Source organism: Chelonia mydas, chromosome 3 (assembly GCF_015237465.2).
Source record: "Chelonia mydas isolate rCheMyd1 chromosome 3, rCheMyd1.pri.v2, whole genome shotgun sequence".
Lineage (NCBI taxonomy): Eukaryota > Metazoa > Chordata > Testudines > Cheloniidae > Chelonia > Chelonia mydas.
Genome location: NC_057851.1, coordinates 41,429,294 through 41,452,819, shown reverse-complemented (window position 1 = coordinate 41,452,819; position 23,526 = coordinate 41,429,294). Strand labels below are relative to the sequence as shown.

Below are 23,526 nucleotides of genomic sequence, written 5' to 3'. Positions count from 1 at the left end.
TATTCCTAGCTTGTTTGTTATATAAAAAATCTTGCCTGTAGTGTGAACATTAGAGAGATTTTATTGAAACTATCCCCCAGTTATCCTTTACTGTAGTATGTACAGTACTTCAAGGAGGAGATTTACAGAGGCACGAAGGGGAACTACTTACCCAACTTATATTAAAAATGGGAGTTGGGCACCTCACCCTTTCAGGTATGGAAGAAGAAAAACTCAGTGTAGCTCAAAAGCTTGTCTCTTTTATCAACAGAAGTTGGTCCAGTAAAAGATCTTGCCTCACCCACCTTGTCTTAGAATCATAGAATCATAGAATATCAGGGTTGGAAGGGACCCCAGAAGGTCATCTAGTCCAACCCCCTGCTCGAAGCAGGACCAATTCCCAGTTAAATCATCCCAGCCAGGGCTTTGTCAAGCCTGACCTTAAAAACCTCTAAGGAAGGAGATTCTACCACCTCCCTAGGTAACGCATTCCAGTGTTTCACCACCCTCTTAGTGAAAAAGTTTTTCCTAATATCCAATCTAAACCTCCCCCATTGCAACTTGAGACCATTACTCCTCGTTCTGTCATCTGCTACCATTGAGAACAGTCTAGAGCCATCCTCTTTGGAACCCCCTTTCAGGTAGTTGAAAGCAGCTATCAAATCCCCCCTCATTCTTCTCTTCTGCAGACTAAACAATCCCAGCTCCCTCAGCCTCTCCTCATAAGTCACGTGTTCCAGACCCCTAATCATTTTTGTTGCCCTTCGCTGGACTCTCTCCAATTTTTCCACATCCTTCTTGTAGTGTGGGGCCCAAAACTGGACACAGTACTCCAGATGAGGCCTCACCAGTGTCGAATACAGGGGAACGATCACGTCCCTCGATCTGCTCGCTATGCCCCTACTTATACATCCCAAAATGCCATTGGCCTTCTTGGCAACAAGGGCACACTGCTGACTCATATCCAGCTTCTCGTCCACTGTCACCCCTAGGTCCTTTTCCGCAGAACTGCTGCCTAGCCATTCGGTCCCTAGTCTGTAGCGGTGCATTGGATTCTTCCGTCCTAAGTGCAGGACCCTGCACTTATCCTTATTGAACCTCATCAGATTTCTTTTGGCCCAATCCTCCAATTTGTCTAGGTCCTTCTGTATCCTATCCCTCCCCTCCAGCGTATCTACCACTCCTCCCACTTTAGTATCATCCGCAAATTTGCTGAGGGTGCAATCCACACCATCCTCCAGATCATTTATGAAGATATTGAACAAAACCGGCCCCAAGACCGACCCCTGGGGCACTCCACTTCACACCGGCTGCCAACTAGACATGGAGCCATTGATCACTACCTGTTGAGCCCGACAATCTAGCCAGCTTTCTACCCACCTTATAGTGCATTCATCCAGCCCATACTTCCTTAACTTGCTGACAAGAATACTGTGGGAGACCGTGTCAAAAGCTTTGCTAAAGTCAAGAAACAATACATCCACTGCTTTCCCTTCATCCACAGAACCAGTAATCTCATCATAAAAGGCGATTAGATTAGTCAGGCATGACCTTCCCTTGGTGAATCCATGCTGACTGTTCCTGATCACTTTCCTCTCATGTAAGTGCTTCAGGATTGATTCTTTGAGGACCTGCTCCATGATTTTTCCAGGGACTGAGGTAAGGCTGACTGGCCTGTAGTGCCCAGGATCCTCCTTCTTCCCTTTTTTAAAGATTGGCACTACATTAGCCTTTTTCCAGTCATCCGGGACTTCCCCCGTTCGCCACGAGTTTTCAAAGATAATGGCCAAGGGCTCTGCAATCACAGCCGCCAATTCCTTTAGCACTCTCGGATGCAACTCGTCCGGCCCCATGGATTTGTGCACGTCCAGCTTTTCTAAATAGTCCCTAACCACCTCTATCTCCACAGAGGGCTGGCCATCTCTTCCCCATTTTGTGATGCCCAGCGCAGCAGTCTGGGAGCTGACCTTGTTAGTGAAAACAGAGGCAAAAAAATCATTGAGTACATTAGCTTTTTCCACATCCTCTGTCACTAGGTTGCCTCCCTCATTCAGTAAGGGGCCCACACTTTCCTTGGCTTTCTTCTTGTTGCCAACATACCTGAAGAAACCCTTCTTGTTACTCTTGACATCTCTTGCTAGCTGCAGCTCCAGGTGCGATTTGGGCCTCCTGATATCTTTCCTACATGCCCGAGCAATATTTTTATACTCTTCCCTGGTCATACGTCCAACCTTCCACTTCTTGTAAGCTTCTTTTTTATGTTTAAGATCCGCTAGGATTTCACCATTAAGCCAAGCTGGTCGCCTGCCGTATTTACTATTCTTTCGACTCATCGGGATGGTTTGTCCCTGTAACCTCAACAGGTCTTTTTACGATCCTGGGACTGACGTGACTACAGCAAACTGAAAAGTGATTTTTATTGTACAGTTTGCAGAATGAGGCCTAGATAATTTATTAAGTGAAAATATATATATTTTTAAATGGTTAATCTATATGACCTTTTAGTGCAGTGGTTCCCAAACTAGGGGCTGGGCTTGTTCAGGGAAACCCTCCGGCGGGCCATGCTGGTCTGTTTACCTGCTGCATCCACAGGTTCGGCCAATCGCGGCACCCACTGGCCGCGGTTCACCGCTCCAGGCCAATGGGGGCTGAGGGAAGGGCAGCCAGCACATCCCTCAGCCCGCGCCGCTTCCTGCAGCCCCCATTGGCTGAGAACAGTGAACTGCGGCCAGTGGGAGCTGCGATCGGCCAAACCTGAGGACGCGGCAGGTAACAAACTGTCCCAGCCTCCCAGGGGCTTTCCCTGAACAAGTGGTGCCCCTAGTTTGGGAACCACTGTTTTAGTGGAAACATGGTGGCGTTGCAGTGGTGGTAGCTATGGTAAGAAACGTTACAGGAGTGGGGAGGCATAACTTTTGAGACAAGATAATTTAATTTTGCCTGAAAACACTTTAGATTACAGTGGTTCAGAAGAAGATAGAGAAAAATGATTAACTGTGATTCTCAGACACATTTTTACTTGGTAAAAAATGAAAGTAATGTCAAGGAAGGATGTTAACACTTCATAAGCCATTGCCTTATTTTTTATCCCATTAATGTAAGTAAAAAATAATCAATAAAAAATTCCAGGCAATATTCTCTGCTAATAAAAATATGAGCAAATCGATTGACTTCAGTGAAGTTTTGCTCATCTCCACCGTCAGAGAATTTGCCCCTGTGTTTGTATATTTGTCTTACGATAAGAGTTTCATGACTGCTAAATGACAGGTTTCAGAGTAACAGCCGTGTTAGTCTGTATTCGCAAAAAGAAAAGGAGTACTTGTGGCACCTTAGAGACTAACCAATTTATTTGAGCATAAGCTTTCGTGAGCTACAGCTCACTTCATCGGATGCATATTGTGGAAAGTATAGAAGATCTTTTTATACACACAAAGCATGAAAAAATGGGTGTTTATAACATTCAAAAACCAGTCAGAGAACACTTCAATCTCTTTGGTCACTCAATTACAGACCTAAAAGTGGCAATTCTTCAACAAAAAAACTTCAAAAACAGACTCCAATGAGAGACTGCTGAATTGGAATTAATTTGCAAACTGGATACAATTAACTTAGGCTTGAATAAAGATTGGGAGTGGATGGGTCATTACACAAAGTAAAACTATTTCCCCATGTTTATTCCCTACCTCTCTCCCCCCCGCCCCCAGCCCCCGCTGTTCCTCAGACCTTCTTGTCAACTGCTGGAAGTGGCCCACCTTGATTATCACTACAAAAGGTTCCCCTCCTCCCCCGCTGGTAATGGCTCGTCTTACCTGATCACTCTGGTTACAGTGTGTATGGTAACACCCATTGTTTCATGTTCTCTGTGTATATAAATCTCCCCACTGTATTTTCCACTGCATGCATCAGATGAAGTGAGCTGTAGCTCACGAAAGCTTATGCTCAAATAAATTGGTTAGACTCTATGGTGCCACAAGCACTCCTTTTCTTTTTAAGATTAATTACTTTTTCCTCCTGCTGTTTGTATGCTCTTATCTTCTCTTCTCTTGCTTCTTCTAGTTATTTATTTTATTCTAATTACAGAAGCACCCATGTGTCCCTGAATGCTGGTCAAACATTTCCCTTCTCTGGACCTATTTTGTTTCACATATGCCAATTTTAGATGAAGTAAACAAAAATGAACCCAATACTGAAGGTGAAAACACAATATACTGATTTATATCACTACATTATGCCATTTTACAGATTACTCTCTAAACCTGTGAATACATCCAAACATCCTACTGGCCTTTGCAACTGCTACTTTACAGTAAGAAGATGCCTTCATTAAGATATCTACAATATTCTTAGATTTTTTCCCCCTGAAATGGTCTAGCTAATTCAGAACCCATGGGCATATATGAAACCATCAGTGCATATGAAATCTTTAAATTATTTCTCCATTAGGAGTTCCTTTGCTGTTATCTTCATTATATTTAATCAGTTACCATGTATTTTACTAGCAACATTTAATTAGATACTTCTGGATTTCCTCATCTTCCATATTTTTTCTAACTAAATTCCACTTCCTTCAAACTGATTTATTCACATAAGCTCCTGTGTCTGTGGTGAATCTCCTTTACCTCAGTTACTACCCATATGTATGAAGGGGACTACACCAATGTGTGCATTTGTCCGAGTGGGGCATAAAACAATAGTTTCTGTCTTTTCCAAAATTCACTCTTATTTACCTAATTTCTCCAGATTACTAATGAATACTAGATTAAAGAATCCAGAAGTCCCAGTTTCCATGAACACACCACTATTAAATGATTTTCACTCAAAATAATCACTATTCCCACTTTTTCATAGATGCTAAACATGGAATAAGCAATTCTCCACTCCACCTCCTGTCATCCAGTCTATCTCTTGGTTCCTTGTATGTCTTACTTTGACATATCAGGATATCAGTCCCTAACAGAACAGGATTTTACACATCTCCCTGTAGCTATTAGATCTAGAATCACACAAATGTAAGGCTGGAAAAGACCTCAAGAGGTTATCTAATCCAGGCCTCTGCATTGAGACAGTCTCTACGTAAAAGAATAAATGGACACAAATCAGACGTCAAGAATTATAACATTCAAAAACCAGTCGGAGAACACTTCAGTCTCTCTGGTCACTCGATTACAGACCTAAAAGTGACAATTCTTCAACAAAAAAACTTCAAAAACAAACTCCAATGAGAGACTGCTGAATTGGAATTAATTTGCAAATGTGATACAATTAACTTAGGCTTGAATAGAGACTGGGAGTGGATGGGTCATTACACAAAGTAAAACTATTTCCCCATGTTTATTTCTCACCCCCACCCCCCACTGTTCCTTAGACGTTCTTGTCAACTGCTGGAAATGACCTACCTTGATTATCACTACAAAAGGTTTTCTCTCTTCCCCCCCCATCCCGGCTCTCCTGCTGGTATTAGCTCATCTTATGTGTCCACTCTCCTTACAGTGTGTATGGTAGCACCCATTGTTTCATGTTCTCTGTGTATATAAATCTCCCCACTGTATTTTCCACTGAATGCATCCGATGAAGTGAGCTGTAGCTCACGAAAGCTTATGCTCAAATAAATTTGTTAGTCTCTAAGGTGCCAATAGTACTCCTTTTCTTTTTACCCTAATTATGACACTGTTAATACTCCCCAGAATATTAGCCTTTTTCACAGCTACTTCACCTTGTTGACTCAGCAGAACTGCTGCCTAGCTAGTTATTCCCCACTTTATAATTGTGCTATTTTGATCCTATTATTACCATTTAACCACAATCAGTTTAGTCTCTGTTGGAAATCTCTCAATTTTCCAAACACCATTCATGTAGAGAGGACCCAGAAGTTGGGTATTCCTAAAATGGCTAACTGGATTTTGTTGAAAATGTATAACTTTAGGAGAAAACACAAGAGCTTGATTACTGCCAATATAGTGCCATACTCTGAGACCTTTACTCATACTGATAGCATCTTACTCCACAAGTCATGTCTTTGACTTCAGAGGGGAAGGTAATGCTGTATGGGCCTGATTTTCATCGACATTAATGCCACTTTAGACCATTCTTACGCTCACTTCAAAATGCCATGAAGTCCCAGAGCACTATAGGTGGCATCAGTGTAAATGAGAATCAGGCCCAGTGCACATTAGGAAGGGTGTGAGAACTTGGCCTGTAAGGATTATGCATCTATAAAGTGCTGAGCACCTAAGCTGCCCCATCTAGCTTATGCAGGGCAGGTGCAGAGACCCTGTGCTGCTTTATCCAGGACCCGCAGTGCCGCTCTCATGAGGTCATTGTGTGATTTTTGCCACTGCCAAAATTATTGCGTGATCTTGTGCAAATGACTAATGGCTAGATTCTGACTCATTCTATATGTCCACACAATGGAATAACAGGAAGTAATAATCCCCCCTTCCATCTATAAGCAGGCTACATGGACCTTGAATTCAAGCACATAATAGTAAGTAAATATTAAGACTATTGTGCATATATATCACTTCCATCAGATGGAGTATAATGCAATTGAATTACTTTTGTGGGTGTTATTGTAGGTATCTACAATATTAACTATAATTCATACTTTGACCTTGCTGATTAAGCCTCTATTCAGACATAGTGATCTTATGTACTGTAATTTATATCTATATATTTTAATACCTTGGTAAACCTATTTTAATGAGACAGTTTACTGCTTACCTTCAACCACCCTTCTTGTATATTAAGATAACATTTCAAATATTAAATTGTAAATTATTTAGGACTAGATTGTCTTCACTCTTACTCAGACATGCAAGGAAGGAGGAGTAAATTGCCTCTATTCTTGTTCATGCCACCACTCAAATCTGCTCAGAGTATCGTTCGGGCAATGAAGAGGTGAGCAGAGACTACTCATTCACTGCTGCCCACTCTGAGCAAGAGGACAGAGAAGGGAATAGGAAATGCCATGCTGCACCTCCTTCCCCTCATCACTAGCCAGCATAGCTGATTTGGGTGCCCAATGTGGCATGTGAGCTGCTCCATGAAAAAGGGAGATAGTAAATTACTTTGCTTAGAGCCAGAGGGAAGCATGGAAGGAGTTCTGACTCTGAGTCACAGTTTTCTGGCCTGCGCCAGGAGGTGGGTAGCTACTTACTGCCACTTACAGCAAATTGTAAAGTTTCAATTTCCTGTCAGAGAGTATATAAGACAGTTCGTATATAGGCATATATTTTTAGTCCAAATATAGAAGGTCACTTGATAAAACTGAAAGTTAAACATTAGTAATAGTGACGTTTAAAGATAGCTTGAGCTGAACAAATAGTGTTGTGGCATTCTGTACTATAACCCTTAATTATTTAAAGCAGTATGTTTTCACAGTTATGTTGCAGGTTTTTGAGTGACTTATCTGTACTATAGAAGTCAGAGCCAAACTGAAGGTAAACCTTAGAAAAGAAATCAATACCTGTCAAAACAGTTGTGATATTTAATGTCATGTTTGACTGAATAACACTGGAGCCTAACAAATTTAACTGTAGGTTGTTATGTAATAGACATTGTGAAGGAGTGTACTACTCCTTTACAGGACAGGCTGGAGCCTACAGGTTGGACAGCCTGTCCTCTCCTTGGGGCTAGGGTGTATAAGCAGGAAGAGGAACCTGAACAAGGGGGGTTAGGTGTAGAAGCTATGCAGGGTGCAGTGGTGGCTGTTTCTCTCAGGTTCCAGGAGACCAGCCCTACCAGATTGAGAGACTTGGTGATATGCACTTTAAGTTTGGGAGCTCTCAACCAGGGTCCAGAGCAAGGGTTTTTTTAATTGTTTTTTATAGTTGCACCTGTCCTGAAGCCTTATTAAAACAGGGACATACTATTTTCTTGCTGTGTGTTGTCTATTCTTTGCCAGGCTGTTAAAGCAAACCAATTGCTGCCCAACCAGGGGAAATTAAGGTGGGGAACACCTGCAGTCCTTCACTGGGCTGCAAGGGGACACACAATGTCTATCCACACCCTTACACATGTGCTGACATCACTGCTCCTTGGAGTCTCTCATCCTTTACAAAATATCCTGCATATGAAGAAGAAAGGAAAATATGGATATTTTATTGAAAAAAATTGCCTTTTCTTTTCACAAATTGGCAATTTCTCAGTTGAGTCATTGCTTGGAATTATTTACCAAATACTTTAGTTTGTAATTTGTTGAATGTTTCTATAGTCAAAATTCAAGTTGTTTTATTAGGCATGCAAATTACATGGCAGCTATCTTCTCCCTGATTGGGTGCCAGTACTACTTTAGAATCAGGTTTGCAGGGTAAATTCTCACAGCTGACAGTTGAAAGTCACTTTCTGCCAACTGTCTGCAGTATTTCCTTAAGGCGTCAATTCAGGAAATCACTTGAGTATGTTCTTAAGTCCATCTCTAAGCAGTACAGCACTTCAGTATTGACTTCTGTAAGACTTAAATACATGCTAAAAAATTAAGTGCTGCTCTGAGTGAGGGTGCTTTTCTGAACTGGAGCTTGAAATTGGATCTTTTAGTTACATTGCTGCCAAGCAATGAATTGTGAACAGTGAACAGAAAGACACTATGAAGCAAGATGGGTGGATTTGTTTAAAAAACATTAACACGTTTTTGCAGCATTCACCTAAACTTATTAAGAACTAACACTGGCAAATCATGAGTTAAAATACCTCATACCATTTTAGGTGAGGTCTATGAATCTGCATGATGCAATTCACTAATTATAAAATACAGGGAATATTTGTCACTCCTAGATTTAGCCCTCATGTTATCCTGCTGTCCTCAAGGAGATGGGGCTGGGCAAGAACACAGAGGCTGGCCCCAGGTTTTCTATACTGATACCTATTCATGATACCACAAGGTGTCTCAATAGATCCCAGTAGATCTCTGGGCCTCTGTATAATGGGCCATGACCTAAGTTCCCTCTAAGCTGTGTGGCTGGGTGGCCACCCAGCAGGCTATCAAGTGTCGTGCACTTCAGGTGTCCCTCCCCCACTGCCATGCTGTTCCTGCTCTCTGCCTTGGAGCCCCTGGCCAGCTGCTCCCAGGAGCCTCCTGCTTGCTGTGCAGAGTAGGGAGTGGGGGGAGGAGCACAGTTGTCAGGGTGTCCCCTCCCCCCACCCCTCTACCCCATCTCCACAGAGTGGGGGGCAGGGCACATGGCAGGGCTCAGGACAGAACTCAGGATGGAGGGAGCTTGCTAGCAGCGGTTGTGTCAGAACAAACAGGCTTCAGACTGCTGAGTGCCGATCTACTTAAAAGGGCAGTGTACTAAAAGGGGCAGCATCTCTCTCTCTCTCTCTCTCTCTCTTGCTCTCACACACACACATACATGCACACACAGTGTGTCTGTCACACTCGCCTACCAACACACACTTGTATTATTGTTGTTGTTACTTCATACTTTCAAAGTGTGTCGTTTTAGTTTTTTGACTGGTCTATGCATTTCATAATTTTAATTTCTCTCTTATGCTTAAATTTAATTCTTTGTTCGTTGTTTAGTGAGTTCTAAAATGCCTAACCTGTCCTGGCTGGAGTAATTATCCTTCTGGTAACTTTTTAAAAAGATATATTATATCTAGGTTTTTTGTTTCTACTGGTGGTGCACATCTGCACATTACCTCGATATGGTGCACGTTACACAATTCATTCCGCACATGGATGGAAAAAATAGAGGGAACACTGGCCATGACTCTTTTTCCTTTGCAAACCTAAGTCCTGCCCCAATGGAATAATCAGCTGGAAGATCTGTGCTTCTCAGGTTGATGGTGTTTAATGTGATTTTTGTCTGTCTGGCATATTTTTCTGCAAGAAGCCATGATTGTGCTCATAGTGTCGGATAGGTCTTCACAGACACTGCCAGTACTGCAGGGAATAACCTCATCATTTTTTCTGTCTCCTTTGAATTCTGATGTCTCTCTTTATTAGAAAGAAGGCTCCTAGGGTCTATGATAATACAAATTACCAATAAAAGGTCTTCCATTGAATTGAATACAGGATCTCCTGTGCCAGCACATCTTTTCGAAGACTACTCAAATGAGTCTTCAAATATAAGGATCTACAAACAGGTACCAAGATCTTGGTTTACAAGGCAGTTGTCATCCCTCCCCCCCTTCTCTAAGGGTGTGAGACCTGGGTAACCTACAGACAACATTTCAAGCAGCTGGAGTGGTTCCAGCAGTTCTGCCTCAGGAGAATTCTCAGGATCAGCTGGGAAGACTGGCGCACTAACATCAGCGTTTTCTTTGCTGCCAACATCAGTAGTATAGAAGCTCAGGTCATTTCAAAGACACACTGAAAGTACATCTTAAAAAGGGAGGCATCAACCCAACAAACTGGGAGGACTTGGCGCGGAACAGAACATAGTGGCACCACACCATACACCAAGCCACAGCTCGCTTTGAGGAGAACAGATGTGCTCATGAGACAGAGAAGCAACAAAGGAGGAAAGAAAGGGCACAACACTTCAGACAACAACTGTGTCTCCTCCAAGATTACACCTTCACTTCTGTGGGAAAATCTGCAGGGCAAGAATTGGGCTCCTCAGAAATTTAAAAACTCACCAATGAAGCCCTTTGGCGGAGAGATATCATCCTCTCATCGAGAGCTCCATCGAGCCACAGCTCCACCTCTGGCCCACGCCCAGCCCAAGACCCACTCCCAGCTGCAGCCCTAGCCTCTGCCCCCTTACTCCTGTCCACATCCCCTGAGCTAGGGCCCCGCTCTGGGCCCAAGCTCCGGGGGGTAGGGAGGGACATGGACCGGGGTAAGGGGGGGGAGGGGCGTGACTCTCAAAAGTTTGGAGACCACTGACATAACTTGGAGTGACTCCTAGTGCATCAGCTTAATAAGCTCTACTGGGTCACTAATTCTCCTAAAATCCACAAACTACTCATTATCTCAAAATATTTCTAGCCAAAAAACAATATGGTAGGGGCACCTAAAACCAAAGTCACTATTGACTCACTCTCTGTCCAATCCTCCCATTCTAATTAAACTGCAATTATGCAGCTGTCTGGTCTTGTCTCACAAAGGCCGAAGATCATTCCAAGCTATGTGAAGTTTGATTTTCAGCTGGCAGTGACTGAACCTACAAAATGGCTGACTGCAGTACTGTCAAGCTCTGGGGTACATGCAGGAATGTCAACAGTGGGTGCCATGCTATTACACAGCACAAATGAGACGGGACTGCCTGTTCAGCAGCTTGAGTTCACGAAAGCTTCCTTACTGTTATCTTTACAGTAACAGCAGCAGAGAAGCAGATATAGAATAAATCCTCATGGAGCTACAGAAATCACTGAGGAGAAAAAACAGAGAATGGTTGCTCTATATAATAATTATGTAGAGGGAAGAAAGTATCGGGATAACAGCCCTGCACCAACTCCCCTTCCCCCTACAAATTCCCAGGCCCCTGGCCCCCGGACCTCCCTTTCTTCAATAGGTATGACCATCTTTGTTGATTTGTTGCTGGTCTACCTTCTGTGTTGTTGCTGAGATGTACTGACTGCAACATATGTCACTGCTGGCCATCTTACAGATGATAAAACCTAGGTGCTCCTACATGGAGGTAGAAGCTTCCATTTTTGGAGCCTTCTGGACTCTGTCCCCAGTGTTTCATGAACATAGTGTAGCTGATGGTCATGACATCTGCATAGCCGGATATGTTACACCATATGCCACTGAAATCATTTTCAGACTCAGAATATACCTGATATCACAGAATCATAGAATATCAGGGTAGGAAGGGACCTCAGAAGGTCATCTAGTCCAACCCCCTGCTCAAAGCAGGATCAATCCCCAACTAAATCATCCCAGCCAGGGCTTTGTCAAGCCTGACCTTAAAAACCTCAAAGGAAGGAGATTCCACCACCTCCCTAGGTAACACATTCCAGTGCTTCACCACCCTCCTACTGAAAACGTTTTTCCTAATATCCAACCTAAACCTCCCCAACTGCAACTTGAGACCATTACTCCTCGTTCTGTCTTCTGCTACCACTGAGAACAGTCTAGATCCATCCTCTTTGGAACCACCTCTCAGGTAGTTGAAAGCAGCTATCAAATCCCCCCCTCATTCTTCTCTTCTACAGACTAAATAATCCCAGTTCCCTCAGCCTCTCCTATAAGTCATGTGTTCCAGTTCCCTAATCATTTTTGTTGCCCTCCGCTGGATGATTTCCAATTTTTTCACATCCTTCTTATAGTGTGGGGCCCAAAACTGGACACAGTACTCCAGATGAGGCCTCACCAATGTCAAATAGAGGGGAACAATCACGTCCCTTGATCTGCTGGCAATGCCCCGACTTATACATCCCAAAATGCCATTGGCCTTCTTGCTAACAAGGGCACACTGTTGACTCATATCCAGATTCTCGTCCACTTTATCCCTTAGGTCCTTTTCTGCAGAACTGCTGCCTAGCCATTCGGTCCCTAGTCTGTAACGGTGCATGGTATTCTTCCATCCTAAGTGCAGGACTCTGCACTTGTCCTTGTTGAACCTCATCAGATTTCTTTTGGCCCAATCCTCTAATTTGTCTAGGTCCCTCTGTATCCTATCCCTACCCTCCAGCATATCTACCTTTCCTCACAGTTTAGTGTCATCTGCAAACTTGCTGAGGGTGCAATCCACACAATCCTCCAGATCATTAATGAGGATATTGAACAATACCGGCCCCAGGACCGACCCTTGGGGCACTCCACTTGATACCGGCTGCCAACTAGATATGGAGCCATTGATCACTACCCGTTGATCCCGACAATCTAGCCAGCTTTCTATCCACCTTATAGTCCATCCAGCCCATACTTCTTTAACTTACTGGCAAGAATACTGTGGGAGACCGTTCAAAAGCTTTGCTAAAGTCAAGGAATAACACGTCCACTGCTTTCCCCTCATCCACAGAGCCAGTTATCTTGTCATAGAAGGCAATTAGATTAGTCAGGCATGACTTGCCCTTGGTGAATCCATGCTGACTGTTCCTGATCACTTTCCTCTCCTCTAAGTGCTTCAGAATTGATTCCTTGAGGATCTGCTCCATGATTTTTCTAGGGACTGAGGTGAGGCTGACTGGCCTGTGGTTCACCGGATCCTTCTCCTTCCCTTTTTTTAAAGGTGGGCACTGCATTAGCCTTTTTCCAGTCGTCCGGGACCTCCCCCGATCGCCATGAGTTTTCAAAGATAATGGGCAATGGCTCTGCAATCACATCCGCCAACTTCTTTAGCACTCTCGGATGCAGCGCATCTGGCCCCATGGACTTGTGCTTGTCCAGCTTTTCTAAATAGTCCTGAACCACTTCTTTCTCCACAGAGGGCTGGTCACCTCCTCCCCATGCTGTGCTGCCCAGTGCAGTAGTCTGGGAGCTGACCTTGTTTGTGTAGACAGAGACAAAAAAAGCATTGAGTACCTTAGCTTTTTCCACATCCTCTGTCACTTGGTTGCCTCCCTCATTCAGTAAGGGGCCCACACTTTCCTTGGCTTTCTTCTTGTTGCCAACATACCTGAAGAAACCTTTCTTGTTACTCTTGACATCTCTTGCTAGCTGCAGCTCCAGGTGCGATTTGGCCCTCCTGATTTCATTCCTGACAGGTGTCTGTCTAACCTGTTCTTATAAACCTCCAATGACAGGGATTCAGCAATCTCCCTTGGTAACCTAATCCAGTGTCTAACTAACCTTATAGTAAGTTTTTCTCAATATCTAACCTAAATCGCTCTCGCTGCAAATGGAGCTAATTGTCTCTTGTTGTACCCTTGGACATAGAGAACAATTGATCAGTCCTCTTTACAATAAACTTACCTATTTCAAAACTGTTATCAAATCCCACCCTGAGTGTTCTCTTCTGTGGACTAAATATGCCCATTTTTTTCAACCTTTATAGTACTCTGTGTATTAAGAATTGCATTTGAAAAATAACAGGTAGGCTCTTGCTACAAAGCCATGCAATAAATCTGAATCCAAGCCATGTAATAAAAGTCCTGAGAAATAAACAAAGGGACTGCTGCAAGTTTGACCTGTTCTGTCTTGCATGATCAAAGACAGCTCTGGTTTTCCCTAACCATTTTCTAACAAAAATCATTGCTAAAATCGTTATCTTTGCCAGTATAACTCTCTTAACTTGGAAAGCTATACAATTGCTTGTTAATGTATAATGCATTTGTTACCCAATTTACAAATCAGTCTAAGTGGTAATGCATTATAATGTTTATATTCACAGCCACTTACTCTAAGCTTGTAAAATGACCTCAACTTGTATTTATGTGAAATACATCACTTTTAGTGATTACATTTTTCTACATGTAATTAAATATGACTTTCCTTACATTTTTTCACCATAAATAAGTGCAATCTAAACAAACATCACACAATCTATGAATTTTTTTGGTTCACTTTTCACCAGAAATGTTAGTAGCGATTGGACATCTAACATAGTGAATACCAGTGACAATGAGGTAGGATCTGAGTCCTAAATAGGGAAAGAACACACTAAAAATTACTTAGATGTCTTCAAGTCACCAGGGCCTGATTAAATAATCTTGGGATACTTAAGGAACTTACTGAGGCTCCTGAGCCATTAGAGATTATCTCAAAAGGACAGGGCAGATTCCAGAGAACTGGAAAATGACACTATATTTTCCCATCTATAAAAAAGTGAATAAGGACAACCCAGAGAATTACAGACCATCAGCTTAACTTCAGTACCCAGAAAGATAGTGGAACAAATAATGAAGCAATCAGTTTGCAACCACCTAGAAGATAATAAGGTGATAAGTAACAGTCAGCAAGAACAGTCAAGAACAAATCATGTCAAACTGACCTAATAGCTTTCTTTGACCTCACACGTTCTTGTCAACTGCTGGAAATGGCCCATCTTGATTATCACTACAAAAGGTTTTTTTTCTCTCCTCCTGGTAATAGTTCACCTTAACTGATCACTCTTGTTATAGTGGGCATGGTAACACCCATTGTTTCATGTTCTCTGTGTATATAAAATCGTCCTACTGTATTTTCCACTGCATGCCTCTGATGAAGTGGGTTGTAGCTCATGAAAGCTTATGCTCAAATAAATTTGTTAGTCTGTAAGGTTCCACAAGTACTCCTGTTCTTTTTGCGGATACAGACTAACACGGCTGCTACTCTGAAGCCTTGTGGATGGAGGGAAGTGGTAGGTGTAATGTATCTTGACTATAGTAAGGCTTTTGGTACTGTCTTTCATGATCTTCTCATAAACAAACTAGGGAAATACAACCTCGATGGAGACTAAAAGGTGGATGCATAACTGATTGGAAAACTGTTCACACAGAATAAGCATCAGCAGTTCAGATCCAGCTGGAAGGGCACATCAAGTGGGGTCCCATAGGGATCAGTTCTGAGTCCGGTTCTGTTCAATATCTTCATCAGTGATTTAGATAATGGCATAGAGTACACGTATAAAGTTTGTGGAGTATATCAAGCTGGGAGGGATTGCAAGTGCTTGGGAGGATAGTTTTGAATTTTTATCCTATCTGGAGAAACTGGAGAAATGGTCTGAAGCAAATAGGAAGAAATTCAATAAAGGACAAATGCAGAATACTTCACTTTGAAAGGAACAGTCAGCTGCACACCTACAAAACGGGAAATGACTGCCTAGGAAGGAGTACTGCAGAAAGGAATCTAGGGGTCATAGTGGATCACAAGCTAAATGGGAGTCAACAGTGTAACGCTGTTGCAAAAAACCCATCATTCCAGGATATATAAGCAGGAGTGTTGTAAGCAAGACATGGAAAGTAATTGCTCCTCTCTACTTTGCACTGATTAGGCCTCAACTGTAGTATTGTGTCCAGTTCAGGAAAGATGTGGACAAATTGGGGAAAGTCCAGAGAAGAGCAAAAAAAAAAGATTAAATGTCTAGAAAACATGAACTCAGAGAATATTGAAAAAAATAGGGTTTGTTTAGTATGGAAAAGAGAAGACTGAGAGGGGACATGATAACATTTTCAAGTACATGAAAGGTTGTTACAAGAGGAGGGAGAAAAAAATGTTCACCTTAACCTCTGAGGATAGGACAAGAAGCAATGGGCTTCAATTGCAGCAGCGGTAGTTTAGGTTGGACATTAGGAAAAACTTCCTAACAGTCAGGGTAGTTAAGCAGTGGAATAAATTACCTAGGGAAGTTGTGGAATCTCCATCACTAATGATTTTTAAGAGCAGGTTAGACAAACACCTGTCAGGGCTGGTCTAGATGATCTCTCACGGTCCCTTCCAGTCCTATGATTCTATGCCCTGGTCTAAACTAGGACTTTAGGTCGAATTTAGCAGCGTTAAATCGATGTAAACCTGCACCCGTCCACACGATGAAGCCCCTTATTTCGACTTAAAGGGCTCTTAAAATCGATTTCCTTACTCCACTCCTGACAAGGGGATTAGCGCTTAAATCGGCCTTGCCGGGTCGAATTTGGGGTACTCTGGACACAGTTCGACGGTATTGGCCTCCAGGAGCTATCCCAGAGTGCTCCATTTTGACTGCTCTGGACAGCACTCTCAACTCAGATGCACGATTGTTTGCTGTTGCTCTGACGCAGGGAGGGGCGACTGATGACACAGCTTACAGGGTTGGCTTACAGGGAGTTAAAACCAACAAAGGGGGTGGCTTTACATCAAGGAGTATTTCAGGCAGGACTTCACGGAGGGTTCCAATAAGAAATGGTGCACCTAAGTTATTGTACTTATTGGAACAAGGAGGTTAGTCTGGCCTCTGATTGATACATGGCTAGATTTACCTCGCTGCACCTTCTCTGTGAGTGACTGCAGTGTGACCTAGAGGAATGAGTCCCCTAGACGGGGGGAGGGGGTTTGCAAATGAGTACAAAACAAATCTGGTCTATTTCTTGTTTTGATACACTCCATCTATCTTTTACATCTTTGGCTGGCAGCAGACAGTGCAGAAGGACTGCATGCCATCCACATCTCATGGCTGCTCGGCAGAAGATGGTACAATAGGACTGCTAGCCATCCTCATCTCTTGCCTGCCCGGCAGAAGATGATGCAATAGGACTGCTAGCAATCCGTATCGCCTGCCTGCTCACCTGCTCATAAGATGGTTCAATAGGACTGACTGCAGGACTAAAGAGAATGACCTGATCAAGTCACTCCAAATTTAATCCCTGCGCCCATGTCTGCCCAGGCGCTCCTGATCGACCTCACACAGGCGACCAGGAGCACCTCGGACATGACGATGACGGCTACCAGTCTTATTGCACCGTCTGCTGCCACAAGGCAATGGGATGCTGCTGCTGTGTAGCAATGCAGTACCGCGTCTGCCAGCACCCAGGAGACATACGGTGACAGTGAGCTGAGCGGGCTCCATGCTTGCTGTGGTATGGCGTCTACACAGGTAACTCAGGAAAAAAGGCGCAAAACGATTGTCTGACCCTGCTTTCACGGAGGGAGGGAGGGAACGGGGGCCTGACGATATGTACCCAGAACCACCCACGACAATGTTTTAGCCCCATCAGGCATTGGGATCTCAACCCAGAATTCCAATGGGCAGCGGAGACTGCAGGAACTGTGGGATAGCTACCCACAGTGCAACGCTCTGGAAGTCGACTCTAGCCTCGGTACTGTGGAAGCACTCTGCTGAGTTAATGCACTTAATGCACTTAGAGCATTTTCTGTGGGGACACACACACTCGAATATATAAAACCAATTTCTAAAAAAAACGACTTCTATAAATTCAACCTAATTTCGTAGTGTAGACGTACCCTATGAAATTAGTGTATCTGAAGGCATCTTCTGGTTGTTTTCTGTAAGTGTGGTCTTCATTCTGGAAACAATTAAATTTCTAGCTTTTCTGGTTGCACATAACCTTACTGTGACATATTGTTTCAAGCAGGAGACAGGAGGTTTTATTCCCAGCCTTGCAACTGACTCACTGCACTGCTTTTAGAAAATCATATAACCCCTTTGTAGCTTAGTTTACCTACCTATCTATAAAATAAGCAGAATATTTGCCTATCTCAACAGAGTGTTGCATGACTTAATTACCACATTTAATGTTTGTATAGTGCTTTGAGATCCTCTGGTGAAAAGAACTGCATAAGTGCAAAGTAGTAGTATTTTAATGTTTTAGAAATCAATGCATTCTTTACAGTTTGGACCTATGATCTGAACTTGTTTTCTATATACTGATGGGGTTTTGAGTTAAATGTAGTTATGACCATTTCAATGTAATGCTGCTAACGGCTATACTGATGAACAACTTGGGATATGCATCCAGCAAATGCACTTGTCTAATGCAGTGGGACATAATTAGCATTGATGTAGTGCTTTATGTCTCCAAAGTGCTGTACAAATATTAACTAATTAATCCTCTCAACAGCTCTGTGAGATTCCTTATTTTGCAAGTGGGGAAACTGAACAAAGAGGTTAAATGATTTTCCCACCACCACACGCAGATTTGGAAGCTGAGCATGAATTAAACTAAACCATTCCTTGCTCCTACTTTTCTGCTGAATGCATTTATCTCATGTACTCTGCTGTTTCATACATTTGCATGGATATTCCATTGGCTACAGCTGTCAAATATACACACAGAATTCCAACACTAAATATTTTAAACAATTTCAGCTGTATTGTTTTGAGATTGACTCTGATAGCAGGGGATTGGACTAGATGCAGGAGGACCGTTCCGGTCCTATATCCTCGTTGCTAAAAGAACAGACATATAAATAGAGACCACTGCCAGGTCACCAAACCAGTGGTCTTGTTTTGTAGGTTGATGGATTAATTACTAAAATAGATGTGTAGTTTAAACAATCTGCATCAAAAAAGCAATGCTTTCAAATGCTAGAGATTTTTCAGCAAAAAAAGTAAGAATTCTGTCCATTCTCCCCAGTCTAACACCAACTTTTTTAGTCATTTCCCTATTTTCTATCTACCCCTAGATTGATGTCAACAAGATTGAACAGGCTATTTCTTAAAAAATAAGAGATCTTCTAATACATGGAATATCGTCTCTATTGTGTCATAGATAGATAGATATTTAGGTCAGAAGGGACCATTATGATCATCTAGTCTGACCTCCTGCACAACGCAGGCCACAGAATTTCACCCACCACTCCCACAAAAAAACCTCACACCTATATCTGTGCTATTGAAGTCCTCAAATTGTAGTTCAAAGACCTCAAGGAGCAGAGAATCCTCCAGCAAGTGATCCGTGCCCCATGCTACAGAGGAAGGCGAAAAACCTCCAGGGCCTTCCAATCTGCCCTGGAGGAAAATTCCTTCCCGACCCCAAATATGGCGATCAGCTAAACCCTGAGCATATGGGCAAGATTCATCAGCCAGATACTACAGAAAATTCTTTCCCAGGTAACTTGGATCTTACCCCATCTAAAACCCATCACAGGCCATTGGGCCTATTTACCATGATATTTAATTACCAAAGCCATGTTATCCCATCATACCATCTCCTCCATAAACTTATCAAGTTTAATCTTAAAGCAAGATAGATCTTTTGCCCCCACTACTTCCCTCGGAAGGCTATTCCAAAACTTCACTCCTCTGATGGTTAGAAACCTTCGTCTAATTTCTAATCTAAATTTCCTAGTGGCCAGTTTATATCCATTTGTTCTTGTGTCCACCTTGGTACTGAGTTTAAATAATTCCTCTCCCTCTCTGGTATTTATCCCTCTGATATATTTATAGAGAGCAATCATATCTCCCCTCAACCTTCTTTCAGTTAGGCTAAACAAGCCAAGCTCCCTGAGTCTCCTTTCATAAGACAAGTTTTCCATTCCTCGGATCATCCTAGTAGCCCTTCTCTGTACCTGTTCCAGTTTGAATTCATCCTTCTTAAACATGGGAGACCAGAACTGCACACAGTACTCCAGGTGAGGTCTCACCAGTGCCTTATATAACGGTACTAAGACCTCCTTATCCCTACTGGAAATACCTCTCCTGATGCATCCCAAGACGACATTAGCTTTTTTCACAGCCATATCACATTGGCAGCTCATAGTCATCCTATGATCAACCAATACTCCAAGGTCCTTTTCCTCCTCCGTTACTTCTAGTTGATGCGTCCCTAGCTTATAACTAAAATTCTTGTTATTAATCCCTAAATGCATGACCTTACACTTCTCACTATTAAATTTCATCCTATTCCTATTACTCCAGTTTACAAGGTCATCCAGATCCTCCTGTAGGGTATCCCTATCCTTCTCTAAATTAGCAATACCTCCCAGCTTTGTATCATCTGCAAACTTTATTAGCACACTCCCACTTTTTGTGCCCAGGTCAGTAATAAAAAGATTAAATAAGATTGGTCCCAAAACCGATCCCTGAGGAACTCCACTGGTAACCTCCCTCCAACTTGACAGTTCACCTTTCAGTAGGACCCGTTGTAGTCTCCCCTTTAACCAATTCCCTATCCACCTTTCAATTTTCCTATTGATGCCCATCTTATCCAATTTAACTAATAATTCCCCATGTGGCACCGTATCAAACGCCTTACTAAAATCTAAGTAAATTAGATCCACTGCGTTTCCTTTATCTAAAAAATCTGTTACTTTCTCAAAGAAGGAGATCAGGTTGGTTTGGCACGATCTACCTTTTGTAAAACCATGTTGTATTTTGTCCCATTTACCATTGACTTCAATGTCCTTAACTACCTTCTCCTTCAAAATTTTTTCCAAGACCTTGCATACTACAGATGTCAAACTAACAGGCCTATAATTACTTGGATCACTTTTTTTCCCTTTCTTAAAAATAGGAACTATGTTAGCAATTCTCCAATCATACGGTACAACCCCTGAGTTTACAGATTCATTAAAAATTCTTGCTAATGGGCTTGCAATTTCTTGTGCCAATTCCTTTAATATTCTTGGATGAAGATTATCTGGGCCCCCCGATTTAGTCCCATTAAGCTGTTTGAGTTTCGCTTCTACCTCAGATATGGTGATGTCTACCTCCATATCCTCATTCCCATTTATCATGCTACCATTATCCCTAAGATCCTCTTTAGTCTTATTAAAGACTGAGGCAAAGTATTTGTTTAGATATTGAGCCATGCCTAGATTATCCTTGACCTCCACTCCATCCTCAGTTTTTAGCGGTCCCACTTCCTCTTTCTTTGTTTTCTTCCTATTTATATGACTATAGAACCTTTTACTATTGGTTTTAATTCCCTTTGCAAGGTCCAACTCTACTTGACTTTTAGCCTGTCTCACTTTATCCCTACATATTCTGACCTCAATAAGGTAGCTTGCCTTACTGATCCCTCCCTTCTTCCACTCCCTATATGCTTTCTGCTTTTTCTTAATTACCTCTCTAAGATGCTTGCTCATCCAGCTTGGTCTACAACTCCTGCCTATGAATTTTTTCCCCTTTCTTGGGATGCAGGCTTCCGATAGCTTCTGCAGCTTTAATTTAAAATAATCCCAGGCCTGCTCTACCTTTAAACCCATAAATTCTTCAGTCCAATCCACTTCCCTAACTAATTTCCTTAATTTTTGAAAGTCAGCCCTTTTGAAATCAAAAACCCTAGTCGCAGATTTATTTTTGTTAATCCTTCCATTCAGTTTGAACTGAATTAGCTCATGATCACTTGAGCCAAGATTATCCCCTACAACCATTTCCTCTATGAGGTCCTCATTACTCACCAAGACCAAATCTAAAATGGCATCCCCTCTAGTCGGTTCAGCAACTACTTGCTGAAGGAATCCATCAGCTATCGCATCTAGGAAAATCTGAGCCCTATTATTATTACTAGCACTCGTCCTCCAGTCTATATCTGGGAAGTTAAAGTCTCCCATGATCACACAGTTTCCATTAGTATTTACTTTATTAAAAACATTAAAAAGGGCTCGTCTCTATTGTGTCATCACCTGACTATCTATTTGACAGTGTCTGGAGTATTTAAAAATATTCTGTCCCAGCTTGTGGGAGAATTAGCTTGATTTATACAGTATTTTGTTGTTTGTCTGTGTGAGTCAATGGATGTGTGAAGAACTTATTGAGAGAATGCTAAATCCAAGGATTGAGTTTGAAATGTAGTTGTGAAATCCATAGTAAATCTTACCTCTTGTGGAAATGCGTTCCACGATCTAATTACAGGTTTTTTATATTAGAAATCAAAGTAGAAAAAAATAATAGCGTTTAACAGTGATTCAGTAAGGATTATATGTCACTTACAATGTAATATGTATTATCTGTTTTCCTGTAAGATTTAACTGTATTTTTTTTTCTCTTGTTCTTTTTATTTCAACAGTTCTACCTAGCCACACTTGTGGAAACCCGGGAGAAATACCTAAAGGAGTGCTTCATGGATCAAGGTTCAATATCGGAGACAAAATTAGATATAGCTGTATCTCAGGCTACATCCTGGAGGGCCATGCGATGTTAACATGTATTGTGAGTCCTGGAAACGGTGCATCATGGGATTTTCCAGCTCCATTTTGCAGAGGTACAAAATGCGAATTAATGGAGAAAATAAATACATATATGCATTAATATAAATACAAAATACTAAGATAGTGATGAAATAGACATTTTTTTTTATTTTAGGATGGTTACAGGTAATGCTAAAGTAGTTTGTTGATTTCACTAGTTCTGCGTTAACTGACAGTTATTTTTCTTAATGTCATTAAACTATAATGTTTTATCTAAAATATAAACCTGTGCAGTGGTGGAATTGTAGCCCTGTATAAAGTGGGATTCATAGTACTTCCCTACCTCTGAGGGGTTTGGTGTGGATAAATACATTAAAGACAGTGAGGTGCTCAGATATTACAGTGATATAAGTGAATCTGGGCAAAAAAATGTAAATTAATAGTTTATTGATCAAAAAATGCAGTTTGGGGTCAGCCAAACATATTCATGAATACAGATCAAAATTGGTGAATAAGTTTTGCTAGATTTTTTTAAAAAACCAGACTGTTTAGTTTCAGTATTTCTGAATTGAAATCTTATGACTTTGTGTTTCAAAATAAAATTTCATTTAGAAATTTAGCTAATTTTTATTTTAAAATGAGGGTATAAACCACCTCAAAATGAAACAAAGCAATCAAAAAGAAAAAAAGGAAAACTTGTTTTGAGTCAAACAATATTTCGTTCGATACACCCTCCCTCCATCATGAATGTCTTTCAGTTTGATGAGAGAGAAAATTAAAAAAAGAAAATCCATTTGTAACTGACTTGAATTTTTTTTTCAGTTTGGCCCCCAAAACAAAAAAATTATTTGCTCACTCTGTATGAGTACCGCAGATAGTGGTCACAATTAAAGTGGTGATTGCCAACATTTGGCATAGAGTAGAAATGGCTGGCAGGTACTGACTTTTTGTTTTTTATAATTCCACTATATCTGGACCAGAATAGCCCAAATTCTTAATCCATTCCCATCTCTAATAGTTTCTGTCAAGAGTATCTTTGATTGAAAGCTTTATTAATCTATATAGAAGTACTTTAAATAGTGAAATTTATAAAAAAGAGGAAAACATCCCAATTATTAAGTTAATAATAAAGACAAATCTCACAAAAATTTCAACCATATCCAGTGTAT

At 41.7% G+C, this 23,526-nt stretch overlaps 1 protein-coding gene across 1 annotated transcript in view; it reads left to right on the top strand.

Moving 5' to 3' along the window:
• CSMD1 (CUB and Sushi multiple domains 1) overlaps nt 1-23,526 on the top strand; it is a 1,979,019-nt gene that overhangs the window by 856,898 nt on the left and 1,098,595 nt on the right. Inside the window, exon 4 of the mRNA XM_037894193.2 lies at nt 22,237-22,431. Within this exon, the coding sequence (XP_037750121.1) occupies nt 22,237-22,431 (195 nt within the window). The remainder of the gene's footprint in view (nt 1-22,236; nt 22,432-23,526) is intronic.